Raw genomic sequence first — 12960 nt, 5'->3', positions numbered from 1 at the left:
CATTGTTGCATACCCTAGTTTTTACCGTCATCCTGCGTTCCGTGACAGATTTTGAATGTGTGTGCTCTGCAGAGGGAACACCATTTTCAATGGCAACCAGGGCGGGGTGTACATCTTTGGCGACGGCCGTGGCCTGATTGAGAGCAACGACATTTACGGTAACTTGCGCATCTCATAACATGACGCTATCTGCATCATCATCGTCATCATCATAATAATGGCAGGAGCACGACTGGAACATATATTCATAATGATAATAGTCATAAAAATTGTATACCTCCCTTTGGCAGTGTTCTGCTGGATGAAGGAATGCCTTCGCCATATCACCAGGCCATGGGTGTTATTTTAACCATACTTCAGTGCTTCAGAGCATATTGGACAATATCATCAGGAAAAAAGAGAAGCAAGATGAGAACAATCCATGGCGATTTCTGTCCGAGACGTCTCTCGTTTGTTTGTTTTTATCTCTCTCTCTCTCTCCGCAGGGAACGCTCTGGCGGGGATCCAGATCCGCAGCAACAGCTGTCCAATCGTACGGCACAACAAGATCCACGATGGGCAGCACGGCGGCATCTACGTCGTGAGTGGCGTGGGCGGAGGCTCGGCTCAGAATTCTTGGCAGCTCATCGTCCGCCCCCGTCCCGATTGTGGATGGTCGACACGGCCGGGCAGCGGCACGGCTCGGCGGCTTAACGCTTTTGGCGCTTGTTGCAGAGGCTCGCGGTACCGTAGCCAGTGGCCGCCCTGGCGAACACTTGTTTTTTGTCACGCAATAAAAATGCGCACCATGTAATTTAACCTTTAAAATACGTGCACCGTCTTCTTCGCAGTGGACGTTAAAATCCCATGAGGTTGTTCAAAAACAAGGGTGGGCCGTGTGCGCCTGGGTGTCTCACGATCCACATTTGGAAATTACTCGCAAATTCCCAAGTTGGAAGAAGCCACGGAGCAACGTCACCCTCTACTGTAAAACTACTGCAGACTGTAAGCGTCTGTGGAACATAACACCTTCGTAATAGCCTTGCGCTATAAGAATGGCATGAATACCAAATGTACTGGTCCTACTGCCGTCCTCCTAACGCGTCACACATTTTGAGTGTTTGCTTTAGTTGTGTGTCTTTAACCGTTGTTGTCGCTGTTGCCGGTCTGTCTGCGCGTACGTGCGCCCCTTGGCAGCACGAGAAGGGCCAGGGAGTGATTGAGGAGAACGAGGTTTACAGCAACACGCTGGCGGGAGTCTGGGTGACGACGGGGAGCACGCCGGTGCTGCGTCGCAACCGCATTCACAGCGGCAAGCAGGTAGAGAGACCGGCGCGCAAAACCCACCGTGCCGTCTCCATCGCCGGTGCTACCCCTGGCGCGGTCGCCGTCGTCGCTAAAGCGTCTCATGATTGGCCCCTCTCGTGGATCTTAGCAATCATTGGAAGGATTTGATGAACCATTTCGGATCTTAATTGATTGATCACGCTTACGGTGGCTTTCAGACCGCATCCATTATTTTTCGTCTCCCCCCTCCTCTTTTCCGAACATAGATGGACTCGTCCATCTGAACAAACTGTCAAATCGCTCTCCGTGGTGCTAACGTTAAAAAAACGCCACTTTTAAAAACATTTCTTGTTGTGGTTTTCACACCTGATGATGATTGCTTGTGTTGCAGTCGAAACGTCGTGAGAATTTTATTGTTTTATATTTTTATTATTTAATTGTTTCCCTTCTACATGACTTTACCGAAAGAACCAAGAATATAATTCGATGAATTGTCGTGATTTGGGCGTCGCTATTCAATACAAGGATTTTTTTTTGTTTTACCGTCTGCTTAGTATTGTTTATAATTGTCTCATTTTGTCGAGTTTTGTTCAATCCATTCACCTAAATGTAACTTTAACGTACAATAATTTGCATGCAGTTTGAATCTCTCGCGAGCATAAGAGCGTATATGAATCGACGAGTCGATGCATTGTTACATGCGATGTCAGCGCTGCCAAAACTACTACCGCCTTTAATCACCTCCCCATCATCACAATCTCTTCTGCCGCTCTTCCCATAAAAATCAATCAACAACTATAACAGCCGCCATTCGCCACAAAGTGGCGGTGATGTCATCACAAGGCTTTAGGCCAGGCTAGGTGCACTTTGAGGCTTTGTGAATATACGTACACATGCACACACACAGCACATACACCCACACACCTTAAAGGCGGGTCCACACCTCATCGGCCGGTTGCGCGACTTAGTTGCATGCAACTGAATAGATTGTATGTGGACGTCTCTGCAACCAGGGACGTCCACACGTAAGCAGCAGATTAGGTTGCACGATATCGAGAGCGATTTTGCTTGGGTAACTGATACCTCACTTCTACAAGTAATGAAAAGAAAGACGCGCAACAAGGTGACTGGAGGAGATGCAGGGAGAGAGAAAGTGAGAGGCGAAGAGATACGGGGGAGACGATTATCGCCAGAGCCATCTGACCTCCACTTGTCTTTTCCATGAACTGTAATTAACCGATTCCCGCACGCGTCGTTCCATGTATGTACCACGAGCGCACGAGTCCATTTTAATCGATGAGTCATTACTTACCCGTTCATTGTCGCGATTGTCAATGTGTGTGTGCGCGCGCATGCTTGCAGGTCGGGGTGTATTTTTACGACAATGGGCACGGGGTGCTCGAGGACAATGACATCTACAACCACATGTACTCGGGTGTGCAGATCAGGTGAGCACTGCCCTTTTTTTTTATTGCAACTCAACGAGCACCCGGTACAATTCGTCGATCGCAAAAGAGAGGGGATGCAGAAACTCCGCAACGGCAACCCGATCTCGGCGTGACGGGGGGGACCCCCTCCCCCCCTATGAAGGGAGAGAAAAAATTGGGCTGACTGCCACACCCAAGTGGGGAACCATGTGATGGAGCATGACGATTTATGTGAGGCGAGGGAAAATGGAGTGCTGCCCCTGGTTAATGAAGCCGCTCGGTAACTTACTACTACGCCCAGGAAATACAATGTCCGTGCGTCCGTCCTTCACAGGACACTTAATGGTTACGTGAAAATTACAAAACCCTTCAACCATTTGCTGCAAAACTTACTGTGCAGCTCACCAATATGGACGGACACTTCCGTATCGCTTTTTTTGGCAAAAATCTGCAGTAGAATTATTCCAGTCGTTTCACTGATAAAAAAATGTCCTGCCGTGTTACGCTGTGTGCCAGCTTGATTAACATGTGTTAGAATGCATACGTTTGCATTGGAGACCTGCCTGCGCCACTGAAATACTCTGTGCTGTTCCAATGGTCCAATTTGGAAGACCCATACAAGCAATAATGTATATATTAGCTCACAGAAGACGACTTACTGGTTTCATCATATTCTTGGGTCTTTCAGTAAAGTCACGTAGATAGGTTATTTTCTTTGAACCTATCTACGTGACTTTACCGAAAGGCCAAAGAATATGAATTCCTGCAGTCACGAAAGATTTAAGTCACGGTTTCATCATGTTAATAAGATGTATTAAGATGTTAAATGTCTCGCATAAGAGTATGTAGTAACATGTATGCCGGATACATCATTGCCTGATCTGCTGTGGACCCAGGTTGCATCCTCTTGGGGTTAATGCACCGGCTTGGCAACTTTGTAATTTTTTTAGTGGTCATTTAACGTCGATCTGTTTGCCGTCGTCCCCACAGGACGGGCAGCAATCCGAAGATCAGGCGCAATAAGATCTGGGGAGGGCAGAACGGAGGCATTCTGGTTTACAATTCAGGTGAGAAAACCCATCTCGCCGCCATCAAATCATCTCCTTCCATCTCAGTCTCAACTGGCGGTGAGGTGCGCGCAGAAAAGCTGAGGACGCCCGGCGATCACGCGCGACGTCAAACTTGTCATGACGATGGTCGTTGTCTAGGCCTGGGCGTGATCGAAGACAACGAGATTTTCGACAACGCCATGGCGGGCGTCTGGATCAAGACCGACAGTAACCCCACGCTGCGGCGCAACAAGATCCACGGCGGACGTGACGGAGGAATCTGCATTTTCAACGGCGGCAGAGGTAACCCTTCCAGGCTACCCCAGTGATCACCGTAGATTGAAAACTCATTTATTTAGAACTGATTTGTGTTTAGTTTGTTGTCCTTCCCCCGCACCTCCAATTAGCACGGTTGGCTACGCATATATACTTAGGGGTGAGAAACTCGGGTGCAAACCTGTGGCAATAGCCCTATCATTGCTGGAACCGCTTGTTAATTTTTTTTACGTTTTCTAACTAACATTGATAAACGTTAATGCATAAGCTCTCTGCGTTCATCTTTCGATAGCAGGGAGGGGTGGTGGCGACGGTGGCGGTCACGATAAGTCTGGTAAAGATAATGATGTCTAAAAGATTGTTTATCACATAGGCTTTCGCGACCAATATCATCCATAATACAGGTTTTTTTTTGGCAAGATTGCGTAAATATTAATTTGTCGCTAAACCCGCCACCACCAAACACAGCCAATCAGTACGGCTTGTCACGTAAACGGAACATGCAAAGTCGTTACTAGTACAGCACACCGGTATGGTGGAGAAAAAATATTGTGGATTTGCTCTCCAACACACCGGTGTGCTGTACTAGTAACGAATTGGCACGTTCTGTTTACATGACAAACCTTACTGGTGGCGGGTTCAACGACAAATTTATATTTACGTGATGTAACCAAAAACAAAACCTGTCTTATGGATGAAAGATTGTTATATTTTTTTTTTACTCAAACGTTCATTTTCGTTTCCGTACGTGAAGGCGTTTTGGAGGAGAACGACATCTTCCGGAACGCTCAGGCAGGGGTGCTCATCAGCACCAACAGCCACCCGACACTCCGCAAGAACCGCATCTTTGACGGCTTCGCCGCCGGTGAGCTGGCCAGGGTCGACCGGGCCCGGTCCCTGTTTACACAGTCAACATCGTTTGGCCATGACGATCGACGCTTCCGCCACCCATCAACGCCGCGTCTGCTGCCTTTGCTACTGTCACTGCCGTTATCACCACCTTCCACCATCATCTCGACTATCACCATCACTGCCATCATGACCATCTCTACTGCCAACATGACGACTGCCAGCGACATCACCTCCACCATCATCTCTGCCACCACCACCACAATCTCCATTGTCATAACTTCCAATACCGCTACCACCTCCCATCATCACGACCTCCACCACCTCCATCGCCACCACCATCACCACTACCACCGCTTCCATGGTCACTGCCACCACCTTCATCGCTGCCTCATTCACCACCATCGTCTCGAAGGCACTCTATAAATAAACATTTGCGCGTCCCCTTTTACCTGCGTCTCTCTCCTGTCTGTACCCCTGTCTCCCCGGCAGGCATAGAAATCACGAACCACGCCACCGCCACGTTGGAAGACAATCAGATATTCAACAACAAGTTTGGGGGCCTTTTTGTTGCGACGGGTGTCCAGGTCATCATGAAAGGTGCGCGCTCAGGGGAGATACGGGTCACGGTGGCACAGAACGTCGCATTGTGATGTGCCGACGATCGCTAACGTGGGTGAAAGTGGCAAAACACAGCTGTGAGGCTTGCTATGCTGCAATACGAGGGACGTAAGTCAATAGAATACGAGAGACTGGGAATGGGGAGGAACGCTTGGATTCGAGAGGACAGGCGAGTTAGAGGCAGTCGTGTTGACCGTTAAGACGGGTTAAGTGGGCACGCGGGATAATGGCCAGTGGTCGAGACTATAATGGCAGCCAAAAGGGAGGAACGTGCCCACTTGAACGTCCACCGCAGAGGTGGAGCGATGAGATCCGCTCGTGTGCTGGAGCGAGATGGATTGTTGCAGTTTTGCGTCTGCTAGGGATGGCGATGGCTTGGGTGGGGGAGGGAGGCCTTCAGTCGGCAGCAGATGGATCACGGCCAAAGATGAAAGCGAAACGTGATTATAAATTGACAGTTAACTCTGCCAAAGAAGTGTTAAATCATTATACCTCCTTTAAAAATAAAAAAAATACATGGCCTTTATGATGCCATCTGTAAAAATTCACCTGACTTGAGATTGCCTTTGAAATCCCCTTCATCCCTTGTGCCCAGTGCCTTGTCCATGCAGTTTAAAGTGAGACACTTCTGCTAAGAGTTCATTTTGTTTCTTGTGCGTGCGTGCGTTGTTGCATGCGCGAAGACAACAAGGTCGGCAATAACCAGGACGCGATAGAGAAGGCGGTGTCGCGGGGTCACTGCCTCTACAAGATCTCCAGCTACACCAGCTACCCCATGCACGACTTCTACAGGTGGCGGATCCTTACTGCCCCGCTCGCCCTCACCACACACACACACGGCGGCCACTTTTTTTTTATTGCAACTCAACGCGAGCCGGGGACAATACACCGACTGCAGTCCGGTGGGGGGTGGGTGGGGGATGAACAGAAACTCTGCGAATAGCAACCAGATTTTGACGTAACAGGACCCCTGTGAAGGGGGAAAATTAGGCTCGTTTGCCACACCCAAGTGGGGACCACGTGCGATGACATGAAGATTTATATTAAAATAAACATTTAAGTTTACAAAACAATCGTTCTCAGGGCGCTTTGCACGGAAAGACGGAAATAGTTAACGTCAATCAAGGAAAAAAGTGAGAAAGGCGTTTGAAAATAACTAAAAAGGGAGAGCCATTTTAAACCGATATGTTTTTTTGGTCGAGATTTAAAGATCTGTAGCGTCGTGACTCTTCAAGGTCACGAGTTCCAGAGTTTAGGTGCCGCAATTGCAAAATCCACGATCGCCCCGGGTGAGGCCTTCCCAGGTAAACAAGCATAGACGTTATAAAAATATATATACATTCAAATGGTCCAACGGACTGCGGTAAGTCACGATCACCCGAGTTTTGGAGACTCTTGCCTAAATCTATTGTCTTAGCCCGGCACGGGGGGAGGGGGTGGGGGCGCACGCCCTGTGGTCCGGCCCCGCTGGAGGCGAGGGTTATCCGACCTTTGTAAAGTTTGTCCTTTTGCGTTCGTGCGTGCGGAGCACAGGTGTCACACGTGCAACACCACGGAGCGCAATGCCATCTGCATCAACTGCATCACCAAGTGCCACCTCGGCCACGACGTGGAGTTCATCCGGCACGACAGGTGGGTGTCGCCGCGCACGTGCCCACCGTCGCAGGCTTCCTTCGTTCACCTCGTGGAGGTGCCCCCCCCCTGCCCCCCCGCCCCCCACCGCAGCAGTGCGTGAAAAAAGCTCGAGGGAAGACGAGCTCACGGAACGCAGCCCTGACCCGCAAGACCGCACTTGGTTCACTGTGGTGATGCCACGTCTGTGACCTCGTGTGCAGTGCCACTCCTTTTACAGGAAATCCTCGGGTTTGACGCGCTCTTGTGGTACGCCATTTTGCAATGACGCGCGCTTTGTATTGAGACACGCGCGAGGTCATTTTCGGAACGACGTCATCGGCGACGTACGCCCCACCCAAGGCGGCACCCGAGACCCAATGGCGTTGCCATCAGCCAGTGCGGTACGATAAGGAGTGTGCTGCACTGTGCCAGCATCTCGCCGCGTGTGCTCCCGCACCAACGGCGGCCAAGATACAAAGTGTAGTGGACTAAATGGGGAAGAAACGTTACACAGAGCCGCTGAGTTAGGAGATAGAACAAACGGGGTGCCGAGAGAAGGAATAAGTAAGTACACAGTTGGCCGGATGTCTCGCATCCGGAGAGGAAGGGGCACAGGTGGTGAAGGGATAATTAACGAGAGGGAACTGTAGCAAGAGAACACAGGTGGGTAAGAATTAAAGGACCGAGTATTATATTGTGTACGTGTATTGATATTGGTTAGGATAATATAGGCAAGTGAAATCCCCTATCCCGCTCCCCTCCTTTACCATTTCTTACGGGGAAATTCCTTTTGACATACGAGATTTTGAAATGAGCGTTTTACCAGGAACGCACCCATCGCATATGTCAACGAGTGCCCTGTAATCATTTGCTGACAGGGCTATGTCGAGACTGAATGGGAAACTTCTTCATCCGTGTGTCTGTGCATGTTCATTTGTGCGCGAGTCGACTGGGCGAGGTGTGTTCGTGCAGCGGTTCGCGCGCTGCGCTGAACCCGGCGACCCGAATTCAATTCCCGTCCGAGGCCAACACCGGTGACGATTATCTGAACCAGTCCTGGGCCTTCCCGAGGTCGACTCGGCCTCAAATCAGAATCTGATGCAATGTGCAAACGTCCCCACTCGGGTGACAAAGGCGGCCCGGCGGAGTGTTGGCCACTGCCACCCCCTCGTGTGCCATGCCGACCTCCATAGGAGCTCACTAAAAGCACTTTCCCCAACAGCCAGTTAAAGGCAATACAGGGGACCTTGTCTTTTGTGCGTGCGCGTCTCTGCGTGGACATGCATGCGTGTGTATACGCGTGTGTGCTTTTGTCCTAATGTGTGTCCGATTGCATGTGCACCCTCACGGGGGACGTCCTCGACGCACGCTCGCCATTCGTGGTTCCGTCTGCCGACGAAAGATTCTTCTGCGACTGCGGCGCTGGGACGCTGTCCAACCCATGCACGCTGGCGGGCGAACCCACGCACGACACGGACACCCTGTACGACTCGGCGCCGCCCATCGAGTCCAACACGCTGCAGCACAACTAGTGGGGGGGGGGCGGCGGTGGCGGGCGGCGGCGGCGGCGGCGGTGTGTAACGACCAAGAGGACTGGTCGTCACGGTGTCGGCCGTGGTGGTGGTGTCGCGACGTACGGTGTTGGCAGTGGCGGGGAGAGGGAGGACGACGCGTTCACCGATGCTCGACCACCGCACCTGCCCGCCGTGTCGCCGCCGTCCCCCCCCCCCCCTCTCCTCCCCCGCACCACCCGCGACGGCGGGAGCGGTGACGAATGCTTCCAGCGTCATGCCGAGACTCTTTGCCGCGCAGAACGGCGCTCGGGAGACGAGGACGGTCTTCGTTGAAAATGGCCGAGCCCCAGGCCGCTGCCGTATCCCGTTGCCGTTGTCGCCATCGCATCGTCTTCGCATCTCGCGTTGGGACTTCCCCCCAACCCCCCCCCCCCCCCCCCCATTTACTTTTTTCTTTAAAAATTATCTCAAGCGGTTTCGCGGGGACTAGCGGTCCCCCAGTCTGCGTCATCAACGCACAGCGACAGAGCGACGACCGAGCGGCGATCGAGCGATGGCGGCGGCAGCGACGACGGCACAGAACACTCGTCCTGTCTCGCCGAGTGACCGACCGGGACGGATGACCTGGCCAAGGGGGCGTAAAAAAAACGAGCTACCCCCAAACAGAGCAGCATTGTTCACCCCCCCCCCCCCCCCTCCTTACCTACCCTCTGGCCTCCTCCGCACTACTTCCACGAAACTGCACCGCGCAAAACACCGGCGGCGTCCGTCGCCGAACACTTTTCGCATCGCCACCCGCCCGTCTTGCCGGCGACGGCACCACGAGAGAGGACGTGGGCGGCCGTCCAGAACGTCGCCACGACGGCCCGAGGAAAACACTAACACGAGACGCGGAGATTCAAGCCACTTTAGGGCCCCCCCCCCCCCCCCGCCGCACCCGAGCCGTCTGATGGGGGGACCCTCTGAGCGCCCTCACTGACTTTGACGTTCGTTCGTTCGGAATAAAACAAGCATTATCTTCTGCACGCCAGCCGTCTCCTGAGAGAGGCGCTGTGGCACAAGAACGCAAAACGTGGTTTTATTTCATTTTAAGTTTTTTTTTCCTTTTCCTCCCTCGTTAATCTTTTTCATTTTGAAACGTACCGGTTGCGCTCAACTGCATTTTGTGTGAAAGAGTCGATGGTTTTTTCTTTATTTTTGCTTTATGGGAAGATAAACGAGGACAGACAACAAAGAAATGTACGATTTTTTTTGTTTGTTGCAAAAAGCATTTGGGGGGGGGGGGGTGGATGCTCATAAACCGTGTGCACACCCCACCCATGTGCCCCCCCCACCCCCCCCCACCCCCCTCCACCCCCCTCCACCCCCTATGGAATTCAGAACTTTCGCAGCCAACGTGGGACCCCCCCCCCCCCCGAGTCAGGTCCGCTGTTTTCTTGCATGGAGCAAAGAGCGCTTTAGTGCCATGTTTAAACCGTCCTTGAATTTGCTTGATTTATTTTAGCGTACTTGAAAATCCGGGCCTTAAAAAAAGAGAGAGAGAGAAAAAAACGAGACTTAAAGATTGATTGTCAAATTTTATCTGTCACATTTGCTGTGACCCCCTCCACCATTCAACTGCTCCCCTCCCTCAAAACTTCCTTCCACCCCCCCCCTCTGTACCACCGCCCCCCGTCCAAAAAACCCCTCGCAACACCACCTCTTTTAAGGTCAATTAATATATAACTATTATAATGCATTGCTCACTCTGTCGCCCCCCGCGTAGCATTAGTGTCGTGCGTGGGTAGGAGCCGTGTTTTTTTTTTTCCCCGGGGAGGGGTTGCGGACGGGTTGGCGTGTGTGACCCTCTTTCACGCGCTGCGGCAACAGTGGCGGCGGTAGCGATTGAGGGGGGCACGTGCAGCGTCAACGTGCTTGTACAGACATCTATTGCCGCCCCCCCCCCAAAAAAAAAACGCCGCCACTGTTGCCGATGTCCCAACGCTGTTGACCAACCCTTCGAATTTTTACCTTTCCGTTCGCATTTGTTTTTGTTGCATCGTGCAAATATTTTTTGTTAACAGGAAGATTTTTTTTTACTGTCCAAAATATTTGCTGAGCAAATGCTCGTGAGACCGCTTGCCCCTGCGATGGTTGAGATAGGGGTGGGGGTTGATTGGTTTGGGGGGGGGGGAGGTGGGTGCGTGATGGGGGTATGACGGTCATAGTGTAGTGATGTTATTTTTTTTAACCGACTTGTTATTTATAACGTTTGAGAGTTGACAAAAGCGATTGATGCAAAGCTCGCCAAGGCGCTACGGAAATTTTCGTGGCTCCCGAAGGGCCCACGAGCCGCCCCCCACTTTTTGCTCCAAATGTCCGGCACAAAATTCGCGACGTGGGCCCAAATTTATTTGCCCACCGCCGCCCCCCCCCCCCCCCTAAACCCTGGCACAGCGTGCAGCGCGGCGAGCGACCGAGCAAGCGATTCGGCAAGAATCGTCACTCCCGTTAGCGAAACCTACATTTCTGAAACCTTAACCACCACCACCATCTCCCAAACCTGCTCGTTGTTTTCGCGTGGTCGAGCTTTCCTCGCTGTCCCCTCGCAATAAAAGCCACGGGGAGAGAGGAGGGCGCCCGCCTGCCCGCCGACCTCTCCACTTCGCGGCTTGACCGGCGCGCGTCACAAAAAAACACCTTGGGCATGTAACGATCCATCTGGTTCCCACCGTTTCTTACGCTCGCGATACGCTCGTCTCCGACGGCGCGCATAGGATTGGGTTAAATTTTTCCGATTCGTGCAAACGACGTGTAAAATGTTATGCAAAATGTTACCGCTATGCCAATGCCCGCGAAAGGAGATGAAGACGTTGGAACGTACGGGGACAGAAAACTATAGGCGACGTAAAGAAAAACGACAAAAGATTTATTTAATCGGGTCGCGATTTGCGAATGGTGGCAATTAATGGAACGGTGATGGGCGTTGAATCATTACATGCCTCTAATAAACACAACAACCACAACAACCAGTCGGCGCCACGGTGCAAGTCTGTGTCCTTTATAAGCAATTACGGTTATCGGTAACGATCATGTTAGTTTAAAAAAAATTGTCATTTCGGGTGAAGGCTGGGTTTCTTGCATCTCGCGCTCACTATTGAAGTCTGTTGCTGGTGGGGAAACAGCGAAGCAGGAAATGGTGCTCCAGGCCCTGAAAATAATTGATCGCCATTTTCGGAGAATACGGAAAGACTTACAAATGAGCAGTGAACATTTCAAATCCAACACTTGTCTTGAAATGGTGAGGAAACCCGGAACAACAGGAACATGCGCTGCAAGCCAGAAACAAATTTATTTAATCAGAGTTTTGCCTCTGTGTAATTGCCGCCAGTTGTCTCCGTTTCACTGCTGGCCATTTGGCATTGGCCACGTTTACTCAACCCTATCGAGTTGTTGGTTTAAAGATTAATATGGGCCACAGCTTCAGCTGCTGAGCTGGTGGTCTGGACAAGGCTTGAGTTGTACGTGCAATGTGGTGAACACGTGACACGCATGACAGTCGTGCCTTCCGAATACTATGTGTGAGTAAACCTTTGTCCATTGTTAAATCTGCGAGCAAGTGGGGGGGGGGGGGGGGACAAACGAATGCTCAGAAATGTCTCCCGAGGAATTCAGGTATGGGTTTGGAGCGCCATTTCTCCTTGCTATTGCTGGCCTCTCGCCTCGCGACCCCGTAAGGCATTTTTGCTGCGACAGCTGTGAAAGGGGGGTGGGGGGGAGCTTCCTTGACCACTCGGGAGCATCGTGGGGGGATTTGCTCATCGATGTAATCGCCTGCTGATGAAGCCACTGCTAGTGCTGCTGCTGCTATAGAAGAGTGGAGTCTGGCCGTACCTGTACGTTGTATGCTGGCTGACACATAACCGCTTTCCAGACCAATTTTGTATTATTTTGGACTTTTGTGTGTGCGTGTGAGCGTGTACTATGTGCGTGCGTGCGCGTCTCTTAGGTTTTATAAGTTCCTGTAGTTGGCATTCTTCTTTACCCCTTTGCTTTGTATCAATTCCTTAAGTCATTACAGTATGTTTGTATTATCTGTCATAAAAATGGCATAGTTGTAATTAAAAAAAAGGAATTGGACAGCTTTCGGAGGCTTTCTACGTCATGATTTGTTGTCAAGCATTTTTTTTCCTCGCTCAAATCGTCGTTGTCGTCTGTGTTCCAGAGTGGAATCAGTACCACATGATGTCAGTGTCACAGGTACCGCTTTAGACACTGACGTTATTTGTAATCCTTTGACAATGCACCTCTGACGGCCCTTCCCACATCAGTCAGGGTTTGTTTGTCCATATTACAACCATGTCG

General features: G+C 51.3%; 1 protein-coding gene across 1 annotated transcript in view; it reads left to right on the top strand.

The window, feature by feature from the left end:
• Positions 1-12740, top strand: part of LOC116947848 (F-box only protein 11-like) — a 35735-nt gene extending 22995 nt beyond the window's left edge. Inside the window, exons 13-23 of the mRNA XM_032964051.2 lie at positions 73-158; positions 486-580; positions 1177-1299; positions 2629-2714; positions 3684-3760; positions 3902-4045; positions 4773-4883; positions 5360-5467; positions 6172-6280; positions 7022-7120; positions 8505-12740. Of these exons, the coding sequence (XP_032819942.1) occupies positions 73-158; positions 486-580; positions 1177-1299; positions 2629-2714; positions 3684-3760; positions 3902-4045; positions 4773-4883; positions 5360-5467; positions 6172-6280; positions 7022-7120; positions 8505-8634 (1168 nt within the window). The 3' untranslated portion in view covers positions 8635-12740. The remainder of the gene's footprint in view (positions 1-72; positions 159-485; positions 581-1176; positions 1300-2628; positions 2715-3683; positions 3761-3901; positions 4046-4772; positions 4884-5359; positions 5468-6171; positions 6281-7021; positions 7121-8504) is intronic.
• The last annotated feature ends 220 nt before the right edge of the window (positions 12741-12960 follow it).

This window comes from Petromyzon marinus, chromosome 31 (genome assembly GCF_048934315.1).
Source record: "Petromyzon marinus isolate PM22_M1 ecotype Great Lakes invasive population chromosome 31, UKy_Petmar_22M1.pri1.0, whole genome shotgun sequence".
NCBI lineage: Eukaryota > Metazoa > Chordata > Hyperoartia > Petromyzontiformes > Petromyzontidae > Petromyzon > Petromyzon marinus.
Note: the sequence above shows the minus strand (reverse complement) of the source record. Positions and strands in the feature narration are given on the sequence as shown.